General features: G+C 39.3%; 1 protein-coding gene across 2 annotated transcripts in view; it reads left to right on the top strand.

The window, feature by feature from the left end:
- The window catches only part of lrrc3b (leucine rich repeat containing 3B), a 57445-nt gene extending 36669 nt beyond the window's left edge, over positions 1–20776 (top strand). For both annotated transcript variants that reach the window (XM_075450156.1, XM_075450157.1), the window contains exon 2: positions 11540–20776. In XM_075450156.1, coding sequence (XP_075306271.1) covers positions 11686–12468 — 783 coding nt within the window. In that variant the 5' untranslated portion in view covers positions 11540–11685 and the 3' untranslated portion in view covers positions 12469–20776. The remainder of the gene's footprint in view (positions 1–11539) is intronic.
- Positions 20777–21051: the final 275 nt, after the last annotated feature.

Raw genomic sequence — 21051 nt, 5'->3', positions numbered from 1 at the left:
AGCGCTGCATTATGGGATCTGTAGTTTATTGTGTTACCAGCGCTTCATATTGCCGGGCCATTAGTAACAATAATATAAAATGATCTCGCGAGCCGGATATAATTGCAAGCCGGGCCGGATGTGGCCCGCGGGCCTTGTGTTTGACACATATGGGCTAGAGAGTGTTTCCAGCATTATTACTGGGCGGCGAATCTTAGGGCTCTTGTCTACTGGCAGGAAGGTTATAGTCCAGATATTTCAACAAACACTCCTGCATGGGTGGCTATTGAAAAGAAAGACATCATAAACAGTTCACTCCCGGTGAATAACCGAATAATTGCCAAATGCTTGAAGATATGGCAGCAATTTAAGAAATGCTGCAAGTTACCAGACACTTCTGTTTATAGCCCATTGTGTAGCATTCCCCCCTTTATTCTCTGACCCAACCTTCTACAGTTGGAAGCTAAAAGGCATAGTCATTCTAAAAGATCTGTACATTAACAAACAGTTTGCCTCATTCACTCAGTTAAAAGACAAGTTTTCCCTGCCATCATCACACTTTTTTAGATGCCTACAAATCAGGAACTATGTGCGCCACAATGTGCCTAATTTTGAGTCTCTCCCTGAGGAAAGCAGGGTTTATAAACTTTTGCTCGGCCCTCCTGACTCAAAACATTTGATTTCTAATTTTGTCGGGGTGTTTTCTGGGCAAGTGGATTCTTCCACTTACTCTTTAAAGACAGCTTGGGAGGATGAGTTAGATTTACAGATTGATGATGATGTTTGGGAGGAGAGCCTCAGTAGGATTCAACACTGTTCAATTAAAGGGATAGTTCGCCTCTTTTGACATGAAGCTGTATTTCATCCCATATTAGCAATATCATTTATGAACATTGACTTACCCCCTGCGGCGTCCTGTGAGCTGAGTTCCAGGCGAGTTTTGACGCTAACGAAGGTAGTCCGGCTAGTTGGCTGGGGCTAAACAAATAAAGCGTCTTGCTTCTCAAAACAATATGCGTTCAAAAGAGTAATACATTTGCATCACAAAATTGTTTTACATGAAAAAGTTAGACCTCACATCGCTTGGCACTATTTTTGCCTCCCTTGATATTAATGCGTCCAGCCACCTAGCGATAGCTGCACCTGTTACGGTGTTTGCTGCTCGGAAGCAGGGGAGTGCTCGGTCTGCTCTTCGGTCTGCACAGTTTACATTGGACCCTTTAATGTCAGACATCAGTTAATTCAATTTAAGGTTGCGCATAGACTTCACTACTCAAAAACTAAGCGGCATAGAATCTATCCTACAATCTCTCCTTTATGTGATCGATGTGGGTCTGCTGATGGCTCCCAAGCCCATCTTCCCTGGACGTGTCCAAAGTTGCATGATTTCTGGAGTAAAGTGTTCAAATTGTTTTCTGAAATGTATAATTTTGGAACAGTCATATTCAAATTGCATTCCAGTCCAGCTCTTTACAGAATTTCAAACAAAGGCTTCGGTCCTATATGATGAACCAAACTCTTACCTGACTAAAACCGTCTATTCTCCCTTCACTATAAGGACTTGACTGAACTGAAGTATGCCTTGGAATGCGTGTAGCCTACAGTTGCATATTTTCATCTTCGATAGACACCTTCATGCACACGCACATATGCACGCACACACATGCACACACACACGTACACATAAGCATGCATCGCACTAACATATACTCACTTTTAAATTTAGCTCTGTTCTATATTGTATTTTTTTCTTGATTTTATGCCTTTTAAGATAGCTTGTTTTGTCTTGTTTATTGTTGTGGCTTGTAATTTTTTTTTTTTGTTTGTTTCTATGAGGTGAGATATACTTACTCTCTGGGTTTTTTTTAATCTCACTTGCACATCTGGTTTGCTGTATTTTAGCTGTTTGTTTGTTATATTTGTGCAAATAAAAAAAAAAATAAAAAAAAAAAAATAATTGTGTGTTCAAGCCTGAGCCAGAGGTGGCACTGTTTGGTTATTCTCTGTCTTTATCTGCTCATACCCTCTTTGTCCAGAACAATAATAGCAAAGAGACTGAGGCTACCTTTAAACGGAAACGATCTGAAACCAAAACGCAAAAGTGGCGTTTCGTTTTCACTTTTAAATCTGCATTTAGACGAGCGTTTTAGGGTGTAAATCTGCGTGCATACGGAAACGCAAAAGTGTGTGACGTTTCATATTTATCGATGCAGTAAACACGCCAGATGGCTAGGTGGCAACACTACCAAGACCAAGTCTTTCTACTTCTCTTCTACCTGTTCACTCCAAGCGCGCAAAGTAGTAATGAAATGCTTAATAATCAAATGACTCTTGAACGTCAATTACCGCGCCTGAGGCAAGTTGACAGTCCGCAGGGACGGACATGTTGATAGCCTACTGATGTGTTTCCCACGGTTTTCTGGCGCTTTATTATGCTTGTCACGTCATTTCTATGTGACGAGAAACGCAGTTTTGCGTTTTTCATCCTTTACACGGTGGCGCGACAGTGGAGCATTTTCAAGAATTCCACTCTGGAGGGCGGTTTCACTTTTTTGCGTTTTCATGCCCCCAAAACGCCGTTACCATCTAAACAATATAGTGGATCCGCAAAAAGGTTTTGCGTTTTTAACCCGTTTTCGTTTCCGTGTAAAGTGCCCCTGATTTTGATGCACTGAAAATCAGAAATCGTACCCCTCTTCAAGACATGGCTGACAGACCTTACCTCTGTGTTCCACATGGAGAGAATTATGCCCCTTTTCCACCGCCGAGCTAGCCCTACTCTACTCGGTTCGATATAGCGCGACACTACACTACACGGCACCAGTACCAATTCCTTTTCCACACAAACCGTGACCTGGAAGTGGGCGGAGTCGGCCCGTTCACCACTAACGTGACGTCGGTTTCAGGTGACTACAAAGTGTCACACCGCGGTTAGTCAATAGGAAACACAACGATGGAGTGTAATGTGTAATGCAGTTGACAATTCATATTGTTTAGTTAAACCAAGCTCTTTATTAAAAAAAGACAGTACAAAAGTAAACAGCAGGAGTTGTCTCAGATACAGGCGTCGACGCCAGTGTTGGTGCCGGTGGAATGCAGATAGCAGCTGTTGCCTCAGCTGCAGATTGCGATGCCAATGTCGGTTCTGAAGCCTGCGGGATTGGAGGATCTTCGCTGACCTCAGCAACCGAACACTCATCGGTTGCACAAACCGAGTCTTGAGGGAAAAAAAATAAAAAGTGTGAAAATACGAAACGCATACACGTAACCGCATAGGTGAGACACTGTGCTAGCCTTCCAAAACAGCGTTGTTTGCTAGCTCACTCAGAACAACTTACATGAGACACCTGTGTAACTTTTTACACAAATTAAAGACTGAACATGTATTTGTTACGATATAAAACATGCATTTGTTAAGATATAAGCGTTGCACCAAGGGGATAAGAACAACACTTACCATTTTCCATCGCCTCCAACAAAAACATCGCCGTAGCCACGCCACTCTCTCGGTTCGCCGGGCGGTGACCGTAAATGCCGTCCATTTGGTCGAACCACTTCCATGTCTTTCGATTTGACCCACTCCGGCTGTTGTGGTCCTTTACCTGCCGGTAATCAGTCTTCAGCTTCTTCAGCTTGTCTTGACACTGCTGAGAATTCCGGTGATAGCCATGGTTAGCTATCAGCTTGGCTATATCCTGGAACACCTTCTCATTTCGTGTCGCTCCGTCCAGTTCCTTCTGTATGCGGTCCTCGGCCACCACACACAGAAAGGTCTGCACCTCGCTCATCGTCCATGGGTTGGCTTTCCTTCTCTGGTCTTCCATCTTCGCAATTCTGTTTATTCTATGTTGCTCTCGCAGGTGTGTTTTCATACATGGCGGGTGATTATTTAAAGCTCCCCGAGCTTCGCGACGAAGTATGACGTAATTTCACCTGACCAATCAGTGGACAGCACTGATCACGTGACGTTTTAGTATCGGCTAGTACCGACTAGACCCACCTCTGAAGCAGGTACTAGCCGGCTGTGTTGTATAAAGTACTGAAATCTCACACTCAAGTAAAAGTATAGGTACCCCTCCAAAATATGACTTTGGTAAAAGTCCAAGTCACTGACTGAAATGTTACTTGAGTTAAAGTCTTAAAGTATCCGAAACGTCTTGTACTGTAGTATGAGAATTACTGTAAAAATAGATGTACTTAAGTAATGTAATGAAAAGTATAAGTAAAAAGTAAACAAGGCAAATGCAGTTTGAATGACATTTTTTATATTTTGGTAAACTTTGAAGGTCAAATACACTTAAAATCTACACACAACCAAGTGCAGGCAACATTTAGACCAGGTTTAGACAGAAAATACAAACTTTGTGAACCTTTAAGTTTTTCTTCTTCAAGTAAGGTCAGTGCTGAAAATGAGGCGTACATTACACCATTAAGAAAAAAATTAAACAAAAGAGGCTGCTACTGTTATTGCCATCATTATAAACAAAATTTAAAGAAAAAAAATAGGAGAAAACTGAAGCTTATCTGGCATCTGAAGAGGGAGTCCAGTTTGAAACCCCTTTTGTAAACCTTTCTAAAAAATAAATAAAATAACGATTACTGTACTTCACAAGCTATAGGAGGTACACGCACAACCGGTCATTACACAAAAGAAAACAAGAATTGGGAGGGAACTGCAGCTTATCTGGCATCTGAAGAGGAAGACCTTTTTTATAAAACTACCTTAAAACCTAAAAAAGGGGAGTTTCTGTAAGATAGAATTTCCACGTATTTGGGCAAGCATAACATGCATGGGGTCAAAACACTGTTGCGTTTTTTTTTTCTCTCTCTCTCTTTTTTTTGTAATGAGTAACTAAACCGAACAATGAAAATGTATTGGAGTAAAAGTATGCAATTGAGTTCGGAATTATAGTGAAGTAAAAGTGAAAGTTGTCAAAAAATTTTAAACTCGAGGAAAGTACAAAGTATTCCAAAATATACTTAACACATTGACTCCCAAGTACGTTCCAAGTACTACGTTTTTACTGCCCATGCGTTGGCTCCCACATGGTAAAAATAAGTTTTTACGTTTTTTTTATGGATTCTGAATCTATACATTCTAATGCACATTCTGTGTGATTTTTGTAATTATGTGATGAACAGAACTGACATAGATGGCAGTCAAAAACTGGTGTCATCATCTGGACATTTTGATCATTAAGCCAATGGCTTTGTGTCAACTCAAGAACAATTTTGATAACGCTGCATTGATTGTTGTGCATTTCCGCATTTTGTCCAATCGCACGTGTCGGTTTCCAGAGGGTGACGGTAAAGTAACATAAACAAACAACAAGAAGGAGAAGAAGACACGCGACAAGTCTAAGGAGGCGGTCTTATTAACAGGTTAGCTTTGCAAGATGCGACACGACGCAAATCCTCTGACCCGGATATGTAAGTATCTAAAGTGCGACAGGCTGAAAGAGCGCACGTTTCACAAAAGCCCCGATATCTCAGTTTGTTGTTGATTTTGGTGGATACCCGCCTTGGTTTAGCTAAGGATAGCTCGCTAATGGCGGCACCTAGAGACACGCAGTTTTGACCCACAAAGAGTTTAAAGTCTCAGCTTTCAAACGAGCCACAACATGTTTCAGTGGCCCTATCACATAATATGCTGTGACTGTACAAAAAACGTCAAAAAAATGGTTTAGAACGCTGGGAGTCTACGACATAATTCTATAAAAACCGCTGGTAGTCAAAGTGTTAAGTACAGTAGTGAAGTATTTTTACTTTGTTACTATACAACACTGCTAGCCGGTGCTAAAAATCGTAACGGGTCCCACCTTCAACCCACGATGGAAAAGCTCCCAATCAGGGTAGAGTCGTACCGTGTAGAGCTGTACCGGTACAAAAATGTTCGGTGGAAAAGGGGCATTAGATACAGCATGATAAACAACCCCAAGAAGTTTTACCAGACTTGGCAGCCTTTTTTAGATCACCTAGCTAAGTACAATGATCATTAATAAGACCCATAATAGGCTACTCACCTCTTCTTTGAAAATTTGTCCACGTACATAGAGTACTAGGGATGCATTACGTTTGTCATTGCTAATTTTATTTTTATTTTTCTTTAAATTTATTTCTTTAATTTTTTATATAGGCATACTTAGTTTTTGTTAGTATTATTTATTTATGTTTTCTATTATCCTTATTTCTCTTGTATGTCCTACACAACTTGAAAAAATACTGTGCAAAAAAAAAATATATATACTGTATATATATAGTAAAATTTCTTACTTTTAACATTTGAAATGTTTTTGATGTTCTATTGTGAAATAATATTGATAATATTGGCCAACGAGGTTTTTAAAGGGCTGGACGATGGTGTTGTGGTCATAATTGTCGCCTCACAGCAAGAAGGTTCCTGGTTTTAATCTTTGCTGGGGGCTTTTTATGTAGAGTTTGCATGTTCTCCCCATGGATAGGTTTTCTTCAGTTACTCTGGCTTTCTCCTAGAGTACAAACACATGCATGTTAGGTTAATTGGTGATTCTGAACCTTAGGGGTGAGCATGCGTAGTTGTTTGTCGTGGCTCTGTGATGGACTGGTGACATTTCCATGGTGTTTTAGGAGATAGAGTCATTTTAAGATATAGTGCCCAACTTTGATACACGTTAAGTTGGACAAAATCACCATATTTCATACTCAGTCAAAATCTTGGATACACTGACTCCAGCAGACTGTTTATCTTTCCTGTTGATGCTCTCCCTGGTCTTCAATGACCTAAAGGAGGTCTTCAGCAAGTGGCTGGAAATTAGTGATGAATGATTGACTCGGCCTTCACTGAAAAATTATTTTAATTTTTTCGCTATATATTTTAGATCTTTGGATTTATTCATGTGTTTATCAGGATCTATGCACACAAACTGCTCCTGTAAAAAAAACAAAATTCATGCTGTTGCCTCTGTCAAATGTGCAATGCCAATGACTGTCATACATGTGCAAGCCCTAAAGGAAAAAGCATCATGCTCTACAGACAGGATTTTTTTGAGATTCTTCTCATTTCCTTTTTCTCCTCCTTTCACAATTTTAATAGAGGCAGATTTGTAGACTATGTGTTAAGAAGGCAACATCCCAATTTATTTTAGACTATTAAAAGGTCGTGCCCGAAGAACGACAAACCGGATGGACCAACTCGAAAATTTCAGGCAATGTTCAGTTTGTTCACTCGTTAACTATATAGTCAAGTATTTAGTGAGTTTGGCATTTTGTAGTGCTGTTTGAAATTTAATTTCAATCTTTTCATTCACCATATAGTAAAACTTCCCATGGTACACCAAAAGTAGACTGCACACTACATTGGTGGATATGCACCATCATGCATTGTGGGCTAGAGCTGATGAAGCATGCTAACGCTAGCTACAGCTAATGTGCACGGACCATATTTGACACTTAAGTTGTTTAGTCTAAACAGTGACTAGCTTGTTGTGCATGTGTATGTACAGTGTGGTAATTTATTTAAAAAGAATAGTTGTGTATAGAATTTCATAAAGTTTTCTGAAAGTATTTTGAAGAGAGATGTTGATTACAACATCTTCTTAATGAAAGCAGCAAATTTTGGCTTTTCATTACCTTAGATCTGGTGTAAACCTACAGAATCCTGCCGGTTTTTGTTTATGTGACACGTAACTGTGAATATCCGTACTTAATTACGAAGCACTGCTTTTATTTAGTGTCACATATTCACATAGTATCTGGATTGCATCAGTCTTTTTTTCTTGGAAAGGTTCCAAACGGATTTAAATTCCTGTCTGAGTGGCAGCCATGATAGGAGACATTCAAATTCTCTAAATACTTTGGAAAGGAGCTTTCAATGCTTGATTTATTATCTTTTTCAGCATTGAAAACACTGGATGTTTTTTGGTGAAAGAAAGGAGATAATTATGTCCTACAATTCCTTAGGCAGATGCACAGTTATTTCTATCCAGTTGTACGGACTCTGTGTTTTTAAATATGAGGACATAAGGGTAGGTGTGATCAGCTGGTGACAAGAATATATTAAAACATTTTTGCCCTTTTCTTTCCTTTTAGATTACTAACACTGATATAAGAAATATTCTATATTGTATCTGATTATACTCACAATCTGTGTATGATATACCCTTTGTGCAAAAACATAATAAGATTGCATTAGAAAAAGAATTTAAAACACTTTTTGTTGAATATTTGTTGGTCATCTGTAGTTTCAGTGCTGCTGATCTACATCTCAGGTTGGTGGTGTAAGTGTGGTCGGATTCTCACCATAGTGCGGTTGTCTTTTCTTAACAAATTTTTCCTGCCACCTTTCCATAACTTCATGATGTTTTCTGTTGAGGAAAAGCGCTTTGAAAAGATGACGAGGTAAAAAGACAATATGTGTTTGAAAATTTTGTATCCTTTGTTTTTGTGTATTTCCCTAATTTGCAATGTCTGTTTAAATTTCTTTGCTTACATTCCCTGTCTCATCAGCTCCTGTGTGTGTATAGTACGGTCATCGACACGTGCAAATGCATTGCAAACGGCAAAACAAATCCAACAGTAAAACGCTGCAAGAGAAAAATGTGGCAATCACAAAAACGACCGGAGCATACGCGACGCAAACGCCAAAACCCATGCAAGAGAGAAATGCTCGACGTAAACTTCAAAACACATGCAAGAAAGAAACGCGCTGCAAACGTCAAAACACATGCTGCAAGTTCACTCAATTCAATTCAATTCAATTCAATTCAATTCAATTCATTTTTATTTATATAGCGCCAAAAACAACAAATGTCATCTCAAGGCACTTATATAGTAAGTCCAATTCAAGCCAATTGGAATTCAATTAATTAATAATAATCATAATTCATAAAATAATCCAATTCGTTCATATAGAGCCAATTCAAAAACAATTTCCTAGCTAAGAAAACCAACAGATTGCACTGAAAACTTTTTGTTTTTCGGTCCAATCTCCCGGCCTGAGCGGCGTGCCTGAGGCGACTGTGGAGAGAAACGACTCCCTTTTAACAGGAAGAAACCTCTGGCAGAACCAGACTCAGGAAGGGTGGCCATCCGCCTCGACCAGCTGGGGTTTGAGAAGACAGAAAGGGGGGGAGGGCCGCAGCGGCGGCGGCACTGTAACACCATTCAAAGGATATCTGTTGGAACAGGGAAACACGAGTTAATGACCACAATAATATCACATATACATAAAGAGAGTAAAGTGAGGAAAGGTGTGTCAGATGAGGCCCCCCAGCAGTCTAGGCCTATAGCAGCTTAACTATGGGATGTTTCAAAACACAACGGAAGTTCGCCAGGCCACTAGGGGTCTCGAACTTTGGGATATGGGAGATCGACCATAGTAACGAAGGAGATGAAAGTCAAGAGGTACGTTGTCCTTTATGTCTTTTTTAAACACTTGGCTTAAAGACATAAAGGACAACATACCTTTTGACTTTCTTCTCCTTCATTACTATGGTCGATCTCCCATAGTCGATCCCCTATCGGATAGGGCCTATCCCCCACAGGTCGAGACCCCCTAGTGGCCTGGCGAACTTCTGTTGTGTTTTTCTCTCTTGCATGTGTTTTGAAGTTTGCAGCTCGTTTCTCTCTTGCATGTGTTTTGAAGTTTGTAACGCGTTGCTTTCTTGCATGTGTTTTAAAGTTTGCAGCGTGTTTCTCTCTTGCATCCGTTTTGGCGTTTCCGTCGCATGTGCTCCGGTCGTTTTTGTGATTCACATTTTTCTCTTGCAGCGTTTTACTGTTGGATTTGTTTTGACGTTTAAAACCTGTTTGCATGTATCGGCCAGGCCGAAAGAAACGCGCTGCGAACTTCAAAACACATACAAGGATTTTTTAAACACTTGGCATAAAGACATAAAGGACAACTTCCTTTTTGACTTTCTTCTCCTTCGTTACTATGGTCGATCTCCCATAGTCGATCCCCTATCCCAATGGTCGAGACCCCCTAGTGGCCTGGCGAACTTCCGTTGTGTTTTGAGGGAACTTGCAGCATTTCCCTCTTGCATGTGTTTTGAAGTTTGCAGCGCGTTTCTCTCTTGCATGTGTTTTGGGGTTTGCAGCGTTTCTCTCTTGCATGTGTTTTGAAGTTTGCAGCGTTTCTGTCTTGCATGTGTTTTGAAGTTTGCAGCGCGTTTCTCTCTTGCATGTGTTTTGAAGTTTGCATCGCGTTTCTCTCTTGCATGTGTTTTGAAGTTTGCAGCGCGTTTCTCTCTTGCATGTGTTTTGAAGTTTGCAGCGCGTTTCCCTCTTGCATATGTTTTGAAGTTTGCAGCGCGTTTCTCTCTTGCATGTGTTTTGAACTTTGCAGCACGTTTCTCTCTTGCATGTGTTTTGAACTTTGCATCGCGTTTCTCTCTTGCATGTGTTTTGAAGTTTGCAGCGCGTTTCTCTCTTGCATGTGTTTTGAACTTTGCAGCGCGTTTCTCTCTTGCATGTGTTTTGCTGTTTGCGTCGTGTGTGCTCCGGTCGTTTTATGATTGCTGCATTTTTCTCTTGCAGCGTTTTACTGTTGGATTTGTTTTTCCGTTTGCAACGCGTTTGCACGTGTCGGTCGCCGTAGAATAGGCTTACACACAACCCTTGACATAAAAATGTAGAATCACAACACTTCAATTCAGCATCTTTATTTTTAAAATTCGTTGTTTCTTGGATTAGTTTGCCTTTTGTGAAGTGCATTTTGGGTCTTTTCTCGCCCTTCCTTCTAACACCAAGATGGAGTTTAGCAGATAAGTCAACTGTTGTTGCATGAAAAATAGTGGATCACTAAAGACATTGCAGTGTGTCCTGGGTATTGACATGGTTTTTCCTCTCCCAAAAAGTTGTTTTCTCGGACATACAAGGTTTCTGCCCACCAACAATGATATAATATGTTAACAATGTAACAACAATTTTAGGTAAGTTAGTTGGTCCAGTTAGCTTGTCAATAAACCTCTTGCAATAAACAGTCACTTGTTTAATCAGTTATTTGAGATAATTAAGTTTTTTTTTTCTGCATGTTTGTGACAATCTTGATTCATCTTTATGAAAACAGTGGGGTGAAACCAACAGAAATGATTGTTTAAAAAGCCTAAAAGGCAAACAGTCATGAATATGTTTCTGTTTTTTGTTTTTATTACTGTTTTTTTTAACGAATGACTCAAATGATTACATTATGATTACAATTAATTGAATTCCAATTGGCTTGAATTGGACTTTATTATCTAAGTGCCTTGAGATGTCATTTGTTGTATTTGGCGCTATATAAATAAAAATTAATTGAATTGAATTTTCAAATGGTTTATTCTGATAGTGGCATAAAAATGTACAAAAACAATTAATCACAATTATTTTAACGACAGTAAATGGTCTACTAAAATTTCATAATTGTTACATACATCTCCCTGCACTTGCATATGAGAGATTTAGTTATTTATTTGTTTCATGTTCACAAATCTGATTATCCCCACATGTATCAAAACATATGACACACATTATGTAACTTTCAAAAATAATTCAGTCAAAAAAAAAAGTATGACCTCTTACTTTCTGTTTTATCTCATTCCAGGCCACAACACAGCATGATAACATCTGTTCACACACCAGTGTCTGTAGTCAGTGAATTGTGAGAACCAGCTGTCACTATGCCATGTGTTTAAGGAACCAGTGGTGGTGTTGTGGCCTCTGGCGGGATGCTGCTGATAGCCATTCAGTATGACTCTGCTGGACTTGTGGTTGTCACGCTCCATCCCCATGTGCCTGCTCCTTCAGAGTCTTGTCCTCATGGCCCTGTGCTTCCCCTCGGCCAGCATGTGTCCAAAGGGCTGCAACTGCCAACGTGACCCCCATCTTCATGGCCTCAATGTTACGTGCAGTCAGTCCCGCCTGAAAGAGATTCCCCCCAACCTTCCAGTCGACACAGTCCTGCTGAGGCTGGACCACAATCAGATAGGCACTGTGCCTGACCAAGCCTTCCATGGACTCAGGCTTTTGAGGGAGCTGAACCTCTCTTACAATGCAGTGGAAACTTTAGGGGAAAGTGCCTTCAGTGGCATAGAGGCAACTTTACAGGTGCTGGACCTTTCCCACAACCGCATCACTAGCGTTCACAAGGAAGCTTTTGCTCGGCTGAAGTCCCGCGTCATCGTGGACGATAACCCCTGGCATTGTGACTGCACCCTCCAGCAGGCCATTGGCGGAATGGCCCATAATCATGAGGCTGCAGCCCGGGTTCTCTGCAGGAGCTCAGAGCTTCTTGACCAGGAGGGACGACCTTTCTTGGCAGTAGACACTGACCTGTGTAACCTGGCGAAAAGGACCACAGACTACGCTATGCTGGTAACCATGTTTGGTTGGTTTGCAATGGTCATTTCGTATGTTGTATATTATGTTCGTCAGAACCAGGAGGATGCCAGGCGCCACCTGGAGTACCTCAAGTCTCTTCCCAGCAAGCCCAAGAAACCTGATGAGGTTGATGACATAAGCACTGTTGTCTGACAGGAACATCATCATGACTGTGTTCATCACAAATCTAATGAATGCCAAAATTTTATGTAACAAGACCAACATTTATAGTGTTTAGTATTTCAAAATTTTTTGCCCAAGTACGCATCAAAATGTTTGTATTTTGTGATTTTTTTTTTTGTCCTTTCCAGGGTTAGTTCGTCAGTTCTGAAATGAGATTAAAAAAAATCAAGCTCCACTCCAGAGCGTGTTTTCTACCAAGAAAAAAAAGTAGTTTGCAAATTTGAATCTCAGGTTTAAATTCTGACATGGTAACTGCTTTTTTTAGATGATAAATGTGGAATATTTGAAAAGAAAACTATATCCATTTGTAAATCCTTTACTCCTTTTCTCAAAGTCCCCATTTAGGGATGTCATACTGAAGTGAAAATTCAGCATCTGTGGATCCATGGCATGCTACTGGAGAACATTTGATCCATATCGTGTGTGATATTGCCTTGGGTATGGTATATGCAAAAATGTGGGGTATAAAGTATTCTTATCTCTCTCCTTGTTTTGCTAATCATATGTCTTTGTTACGGCTCAGTCCAGTTGATAGAATAGAAAAGTGTTCATTTCCAGGGTTACTAACAAAAGTCTACTGACAATTATAAATGTACTGCTACAAAATTTGAAGAACAACACTTTTATTTTTGGTTGGAGCAACGGATCATGCTTCAAAGAAAAGCTAAGAATGTACCTAAATATTCTGTCTGATGATTCTTTTTTTTTAATACAAAATAATAATTGAAAGATTACGGGGGTAGTGGTGGTTAGCACCGTCGCCTCACAGCGAAAGGGTTCCAGGTTCAATTCCCGGCTGGGGCCTTTCTGTGTGGAGTTTGCATGTTCTCCCCGTGCATGCGTGGAGAACTCTTAGGCTGTGTTCGAAACCGCCTACTTCTCCTACTACTCCCACTACTCCTACTAACTTTAACTTTTTTTAAGTTCCCGGATGCATAGTAGATTCGCCGAAATGTTGAAATCATGAGGTTACTAATCATACTCAAACTACCCAAGATGCAACGTAACGTGATGTCGCAGATTGTCATTTCCTGTCAAAACGGCAGTTTCAAGCTAGCTACAACGAAGGTAGGTTCACTTCCTGTTTTCAAAACAAAAGCACCAATTGTATCGTAATGGCTTTCCCTATGATAAAAGGCAATGGATATTTTATTTTGTAAAAATAACCGGAAGTGCGTTACTCACTACGGCTAGCTATAGTAGCGCCGAATTCGTGGGAAGAAAATTGTAAATAGCCGGTATTTTGTCAGATTTTCATCACGTTGGGGATCTAAACGACTACTTTCCCGCCTGAAAATGTTTCAAATGTTGCTAAAATTATATATTTACAGAGTTTAGAGCTTAAGCGAAATCAGCTTCAGGCCGGCTGATTTCGGCTCAGGCAGGAGCGAAGTGCATTGTGTGTAAACGCTCTGCATACTGTCTGATCGAATGAGTATGCCGTTTGCAAGTATGTAGTATGTAGTATGTAGTAGGTGGTTTCGAACACAGCCTTACTCTCCGGGTACTCCGGCTTCCTTCCACTGTCCAAAAAACATGCAGTTTAGGTTAATTGGTGTCTCTAAAATGAACTCTAGGAGTGCATGTGTGTGTGAATGTGTGTGGTCGTTTGTCTCTGTGTGGCCCTGTGATAGACTGGCGGCCTGTCCAGGGTGTACCCTGCCTCTCACCCAATGACCACTGGGATAGGCTCCAGCCCCCCCCCCCCGCGACCCGACCGACGGATTAAGCGAGTATAGAAAATGAATGGATGGATGGGTCATTGCTGGGATGATTCACTGCAAATGTGACAAATTTATGTGGCATTTTTGTCATAATAATGTAACACACTGCCTCTGGTCCCATAATCACGTCTATGATTATTAATTTTTCCTTATAGCAAACCATGTAATTAGATCATGAGAAACTGAAAATCTTATTCGTCATGGTTTCAGCAATGTGCTGTAGGGAGTCTTTACCAAACAATGAATGTTTGTTTGTGATTATTGATTTGTCTGCCTTGGGAGGACAGCATTGTTTAGTAAAATCAATGTTACATCAAATGTAATACAGAAAATTTCAAAATGTCACACTGTAATTACTTCAAATATTCCTTCAAGTTGAATTGTATAACAGGTGTCCACATTGGGTTTTATGTTCTAAATATTTGCCTGTGTTTGTTACTTTGGAGCAGTTCCACCCTCAAAACAAATTTGGTTCTGCCATGCACAAATCATGAATTTCAAAAATGCATTTTTGTTTATGGTGAATACTATATGTAGCAATTTACCGTCAGTTTATCATCAATAATAAGCATGATAAGATTTTGCTGTTTTGCCAGTATGGTTACACCAAAAATGATGTGGTCAATCTGAAGTCTTTCCAAGTTAAAGCTTAACTGTATGCTTTTTAGGTCTGTGTCTGCATGGGCTCACTGTACAAATGACACTGTTAGTTTTGTTCTAGTCCCACTACAGCCCCTGAAAACTCATGTTATCAATATTGCATAATCTGTTAAAAACTATTTTAGGTAACATTCATTTGGAATTGATCACAATCAGCTTTTTTAAGTCTGTATGGAAGCAGTCTGATAAGATTGGGGAAAAAAGCAGTAGAGGGCTTTGTATTTTACACTCAGTCCTTCAGTGCTACCATACCAATATTAAAATAGTCTTCAATAATCTAACTATGATGCTAGGACTATATGCTATTTCCATTTTTTAGACTATATGCTATTACCACATTGACATTAATCTTTCATCAAGTATAACTGAGCCAATTAGATATAGGCTCAAAACATAATAGAGTTACTGCACAATAATTAGAAAGATAGGAATACATGACCAAGAGCCTAAAGAATTATACTTCTTTGCTGCATGCTGTATCCCAAATAGTGCACAATCAAAGTCATTACCAAAGAAACCAGAATAAATTTGAAATCTCTATCGGATTTAATCATTTGGTTAGATGTGGTTCTGGTACTGGTTGCTTACTGGGCTGGCACTTCCTCACAATCTCCATTTTTTTTCCAAACAAAAACCTCTACAAAAAGGCTTTGCCTGCAAATCGATGACGTAATCCAATTATTCTCTCTCTCTGTTATTGTGTGATCAAAAACATGACAATGCATGTCATCAAGGCCAACTAGATAGCTCCAGTAAGTCAAAGAATATGCCAAACTTGACAAACTCAAAATCTGATTAGAACATATAATATTCATATAATCACAACGTCTTCTCCATTTTATTTGAACTGCAGAAAGTACATTCAATTCATGAAGTGACAGGGTACTTTAAAAAAATGTTGTAATAACCCTGAGACAGCGTAGGTAAAAAAAAAAAAATGAAATTCATAAATCTTTATTGAAAATGTTTGTGAATTAGCTTAATTATCTCATTCTGACCATCTCTAAGCCAGAAAAGAAGGTATTGCTGACCTTGATGGTCCATCTCTGATTGAGAGTGATGGAATAACTCTTTTTTTATATCTTTTTTTTCATGGGGGCCTGCTCAACCAGTTGAGCTACAGAGGCTGAAGCTCCTTAACAAAGCTGCCCAGTGTCTTGGCTCTGGGTCCTACTGCATGTACCACCCCCGCCCTCTGCTCTCATTTCCCGTCGAGCAACTTTCTAATAAACGCCACTTGTGCAAAATAAATCCTTTAAAAAATAAATTGCTTTTTCTTTAAACTAAGTTCCACACTGTTCAAACCAGAAGGAAGACCCTATCACATACAGCAAGAAGACTTCTTAAAAAAAATAAGATTTCAAGAGCTTCAAATGTTGCAGAGCACAAATTTGTCTGGCCAAATTTGTTACTTCCCAAAACTGACAAGCTGACCTTCACACCCATCTCACACTATGATTGGTGTGAGGTTTGTGTGTATGTTGCTATTAATGTCTTTATGGAGATAAAAAATGTGAAGCTTGATCCCCATATTTAAACAATACAGCGTCTCAACTCTCCATATCTTGGCTGGCTTTGCACTCTTGTCTTTGATTGCAGCTGTTCGAAACAGCTGGATATATACTTTGGGTGGATATGACTTTGCACAAACCAATTCCTTTTAAGTTTTATCTGGCCCTGAATGACCATCCCCGCAAGTCAATTCAAAAACCCATTTTCAAAGTTTGAGGACACGACAAGTGTATTCTTTGCCTTCTTCCGAATGTCATCCACAGCACATTGGTCAGCTGAAGCAGTTAAACATAAAAATAAATATACAAGCATTATTTTGTTTTGAAACTGACCCACATTTATTTATGTGCTATATAAATAAATTTGATTTGATTTGATAACTGTTCAGTTGAACTGTAGTGGTTTCCAGTTCATCCACTGGTTTCAAAATGTTAGAAGTGACTGACTCAGGTACCACAGCAGGAAACAGCAGTGAATACTTGGAAATGTGAGTGTAGTAAGTGTAGACATTACATAGTATAGTAAATAGTAAGAAAAAAAATACATATGTTTCAGTGTGCCCTAAAAATAGAATGACCGATTTGTCTATCCTTAATCAAGGGAAAAAAACTGACAAAAATCTTGATTGCAGACTCAACAAATATACATATATTATTACACAAGTAGACAAAATTGTTGGTAACCCTCTGTTAATGAAAGAAAAACCCACAATGATCACTGAAATAACTTAAAAGTAAAAATAAATAAAAAATTTACTCATAATTAATCAAAGAAAATCAGACATTACTTTTGAATTGTGGTTCAACATAATCATTTTAAAAAACAAACTAATGAAACAGGCTTGGACCAAAAAAAAAAAAATATATATATATATATATACATACATATATAGACATATAGACATATAGACATATATATTTATATATATAGACATATATATTTATATCTCACAGGCCTTTGTACAGACATTCTGTGGTTTAATTTCCAATTTGGGCATGCCACCAGCAACCTCTATGGTAAAACAAGCGTCTTCGACGTTGCCCAGATCAACAAGGTCCACGTGAAGTGTTGGGGGACCACGACATACTGATGCCAAGTGGGCTACTGGAACAAGACATTCATGGAATTGAGGGGAGAATCTCACATTGTTGGAATGTAACTATTCCAGAAATCCTAGTGAGAGTGGAAATATGCAGAAGATTTGGGGCCAATGGATACTTCGAAACTCAACATCTAAACTATCTAAGAACCAACTTCTTACCAAGTGTTCCAATGTTCAGAAACAGAATCTGCTATCACAATTAGAGATTGATGAGGTACAACAACAATGCTACGGCAAGAGGCAGCCAGGACAAAAGGTCAGTGTTAGGGTCAGTCAGTGGAGATACATCATCATCCCCACCAACCGAGAATGGGCTCCATGCCCCACTAAAAAGCCCTGACCTTAAAACAAGAGGGCAGCTGACTGGAGATTGAAGATCATGGATAACCTGGAGACTTGGAGCCTGTGTGGCCCTTTGCAAAGGCTAAGAGACAAAGTACCTTCTGAAAGCCTGTTAAGTGATGTGATGGCAGCACTTCATACAATACCTACTGGAGTTATCACAAAGAGCAGTAAGATGATGTAGACCACAGCCCACAGTGATCCTAGAGATGCTTGGCTACAAGATGAATGACACAAGGAGCAGTAAGTGGGAGAACTCCCCATGGAGACGAAGGTTGGAGGCGAGGATCAAGGCAACACGGCGGGAGGTTAGCCAGCTATCAGAGCTTCAGAAAGGTGAAATGAATAGGTAACTTCACAAGAAATACCACAAACTCTCCATATCTGAGGCACTGGAGTCTGCCAAAAAACAATTCACAGCTCTGGCTACCCGCTTAAAAAGCCACTAGCCATGCTCCAGTGTATCTGAGGGCTGACCACTGCAATGTTCCAGCCGAGATTCAGAAATGGATTTATGTAGTAAACAAAAAAGCATGAAATAACTATGAACATGTTTTATATTTTAGATTCCTCATAGTAGTCACCCTTTGCTTTGAGAACTGCTTCCCACACTCTTGGCATTCTCTCGACGAGCTTCATGAGGTAGTCGCCTGAAATGGTTTTCCAACAGTCTTGAGGGAGTTACCAGAGATCCTGAGCACTTGTTGACCCTTTTGCCTTCACTCTGCGGTCCATCTCATCCCAAACCATCTTGATTGGGTTTAGGGCAGGTGACTGTGGAGGCCAGGTCACCTGGCGCAGCAGTCCATCACTCGCCTACTGTCCTGTAGAAAAATAAAAGATGGTCCAACTGAACGCAAACCAGATGGGATGGCATGTCGCTGCAAGATGCTATGGTAGCCATGCCGGTTCAGTGTGCCTTCAATTTTGAATAAATCCCCAACAATGTCACCAAACACTGTCAAAGGGTGGCTACTATGAGGAATCTAAAATATGAAACATATTTAGAGTTATTTCACACTTTTTTGTTTACTACATAATTCCATATGTGTTCATTCATAGTTTTATGCCTTCAGTGAGAATCTACTATGTAAATAGTTGTGAAAATAAAGAAAAACCTTTAAATGAGAAGGTGTGTCCAAACTTTTGACTGGTAGTGTATATATATATGAATACATATATGATAGTCTTTTCCTGTATTCCACAATCAAAATCAGAGTTTCTTCCATTGTCTCTGGGTCAGTTATCTTTACAAAACCATGTCAAAAATGTAACAAGAACAAGAGCTGCTATCACTGATTTTTGTTACACCTAAAACCTACCAGTGGCTACCAGTTCAGGGCATTGATTGTGCCAAACATTTATGCAGCCACAAACGGATAGCTTGGAAACTGGCAAGATGAAGTCTCGTGATTATGATCTTGCAAATCTCACAAGAGTCCAGAAATAATTTCAGCACCCCCATGACACCTGTAAGCCGAATTATACCCATATTATATTTATTACATTTTATACCATGCATATTTGCTATACACATATTGTGTCAGAGGCAAAAACAGTATGAGGTTACGTGATGATGAAAGTAACATTCTCCATGACAACTGAGCAGCTCCAATAGATTGTAAGGTATGACTGAACTCTCTCTGTCATACTGTGCAAAGCTGTCAAAAAACATTCAGAAATATTAGGTCTGTGATCCTGGTTTAACATTTAATGCTATTGACAGCTATGCTGTGCATTTGCTCCTTTCATTTGTGAAGTACATGTCTCTTTCTGTTGTCTTTAGACAGCGTTTTTTCTGTCTGAGTCAATCTTTATGTATATGTACTGAGCTCTAGTGTTATTGTTGGTGTTTTGTGGGCAATCCAATGTCATTGGTAATTGGTGATGTTTGACTTTATTCCTTTCTTATTTTAACACTCCCTCTTAGAGGGAAAACAGATTATTCAGATCTGAGAATAGCAGTCAATATTACCATCTTAGTCGTTGCAAATGATTTCAAACAACCGTATTTAAGCCATGCTGCCAGTGCAGGGATAATTTTACTTTAATAACACTGTATACAGAAATGTTTCAGCACTGGCTGAAGAGAAAATCAGTGTTGTCTTCTCTCAAATGGCTTCCATTTCATCACAGCAGCTGGAGTGCACTGAAACAGAGAGCAAAAAAAAGCTTGTGAGTCAGGTGAAAATACTATATATATTTAAAGGTGCAACAAAGAAAAAAAAGCTTATTTCCCTAATTCTACCACCCCTGAATATAGACCTGAAATCATTCTGCTCATTAGTGGCCACATGTTATATTCTGGATGTTCCTCTTTCGCTTGTTTTAATTGTCAGAATTTGTACAATAATAATGTTAAAATAATTGAGGTGAAATGCATTGATAAATTGTTGATTAAAAACACAAAAGGTGAAATGTAAATAAGAACAATGATGTTTTGTGAAATACTTGAAATCCCTTTAAGTAATTAAATGTGACCGTACCATTAGCCTTGCTTTAACAAGGCAGCCTCATACTTGTCATGACAGGATCAAGATAGTCTATAAAATGTAAAAGGCATGTACAGTGTAATAAAGCACAGTAGCCCAGGACCAGAGAGTATTTATAAGTGCCTGAATACCTCTTCTGTCATGTTTTCCTCTTTTTCCACCACTGGTCTTCGTTCTGAACAGTCTTTGTATAGGAACCTCACTGCTAGTGAACTTTTTTAAATAAAGAAAAAAAAGAAAAATTGAATGAACCACGTTTGACGTAAAGAGCTGTTAAGGTAAACTAAATAATACTGTAAAATATCACAGTTCTCTGCATCCAGACAGAGCAGTATGTGTTTTAATGACATAAAATACATTAAATAAAGGTTCAACAAATCGACGACTGGTGTGTTTTTTTTTTGGACAGCAAATTTGATATAGTTTACAATAGAACTTCAAATTCACTTAGTGTTCTGCTGTGGATAAATTAGGAAGTGTGAGAAATGGTGCAAGTGTAACCGATCGGTAATGATTATCAGTTTATCAAAGAGGAAAGAGGCAACCAATTTCAAATGTCAAGTATCAGAGTTGAGATGAAAAAAAAAAAATTGTAGACCGTAAAACATCTTTAATTGTGTATTTGTCATGGACTTGGTTCTTAGCTTTCCCTGTAATTAGTTTCATTCACGTCACCTGTTTCCATCAGCTGCACTCATTAGTTCCCCACAGTATTTAAGTT

This window comes from Odontesthes bonariensis, chromosome 18, assembly GCF_027942865.1.
Source record: "Odontesthes bonariensis isolate fOdoBon6 chromosome 18, fOdoBon6.hap1, whole genome shotgun sequence".
Taxonomy (NCBI): Eukaryota; Metazoa; Chordata; class Actinopteri; order Atheriniformes; family Atherinopsidae; genus Odontesthes; species Odontesthes bonariensis.
This window is presented reverse-complemented; position numbering and strand designations above follow the sequence as displayed.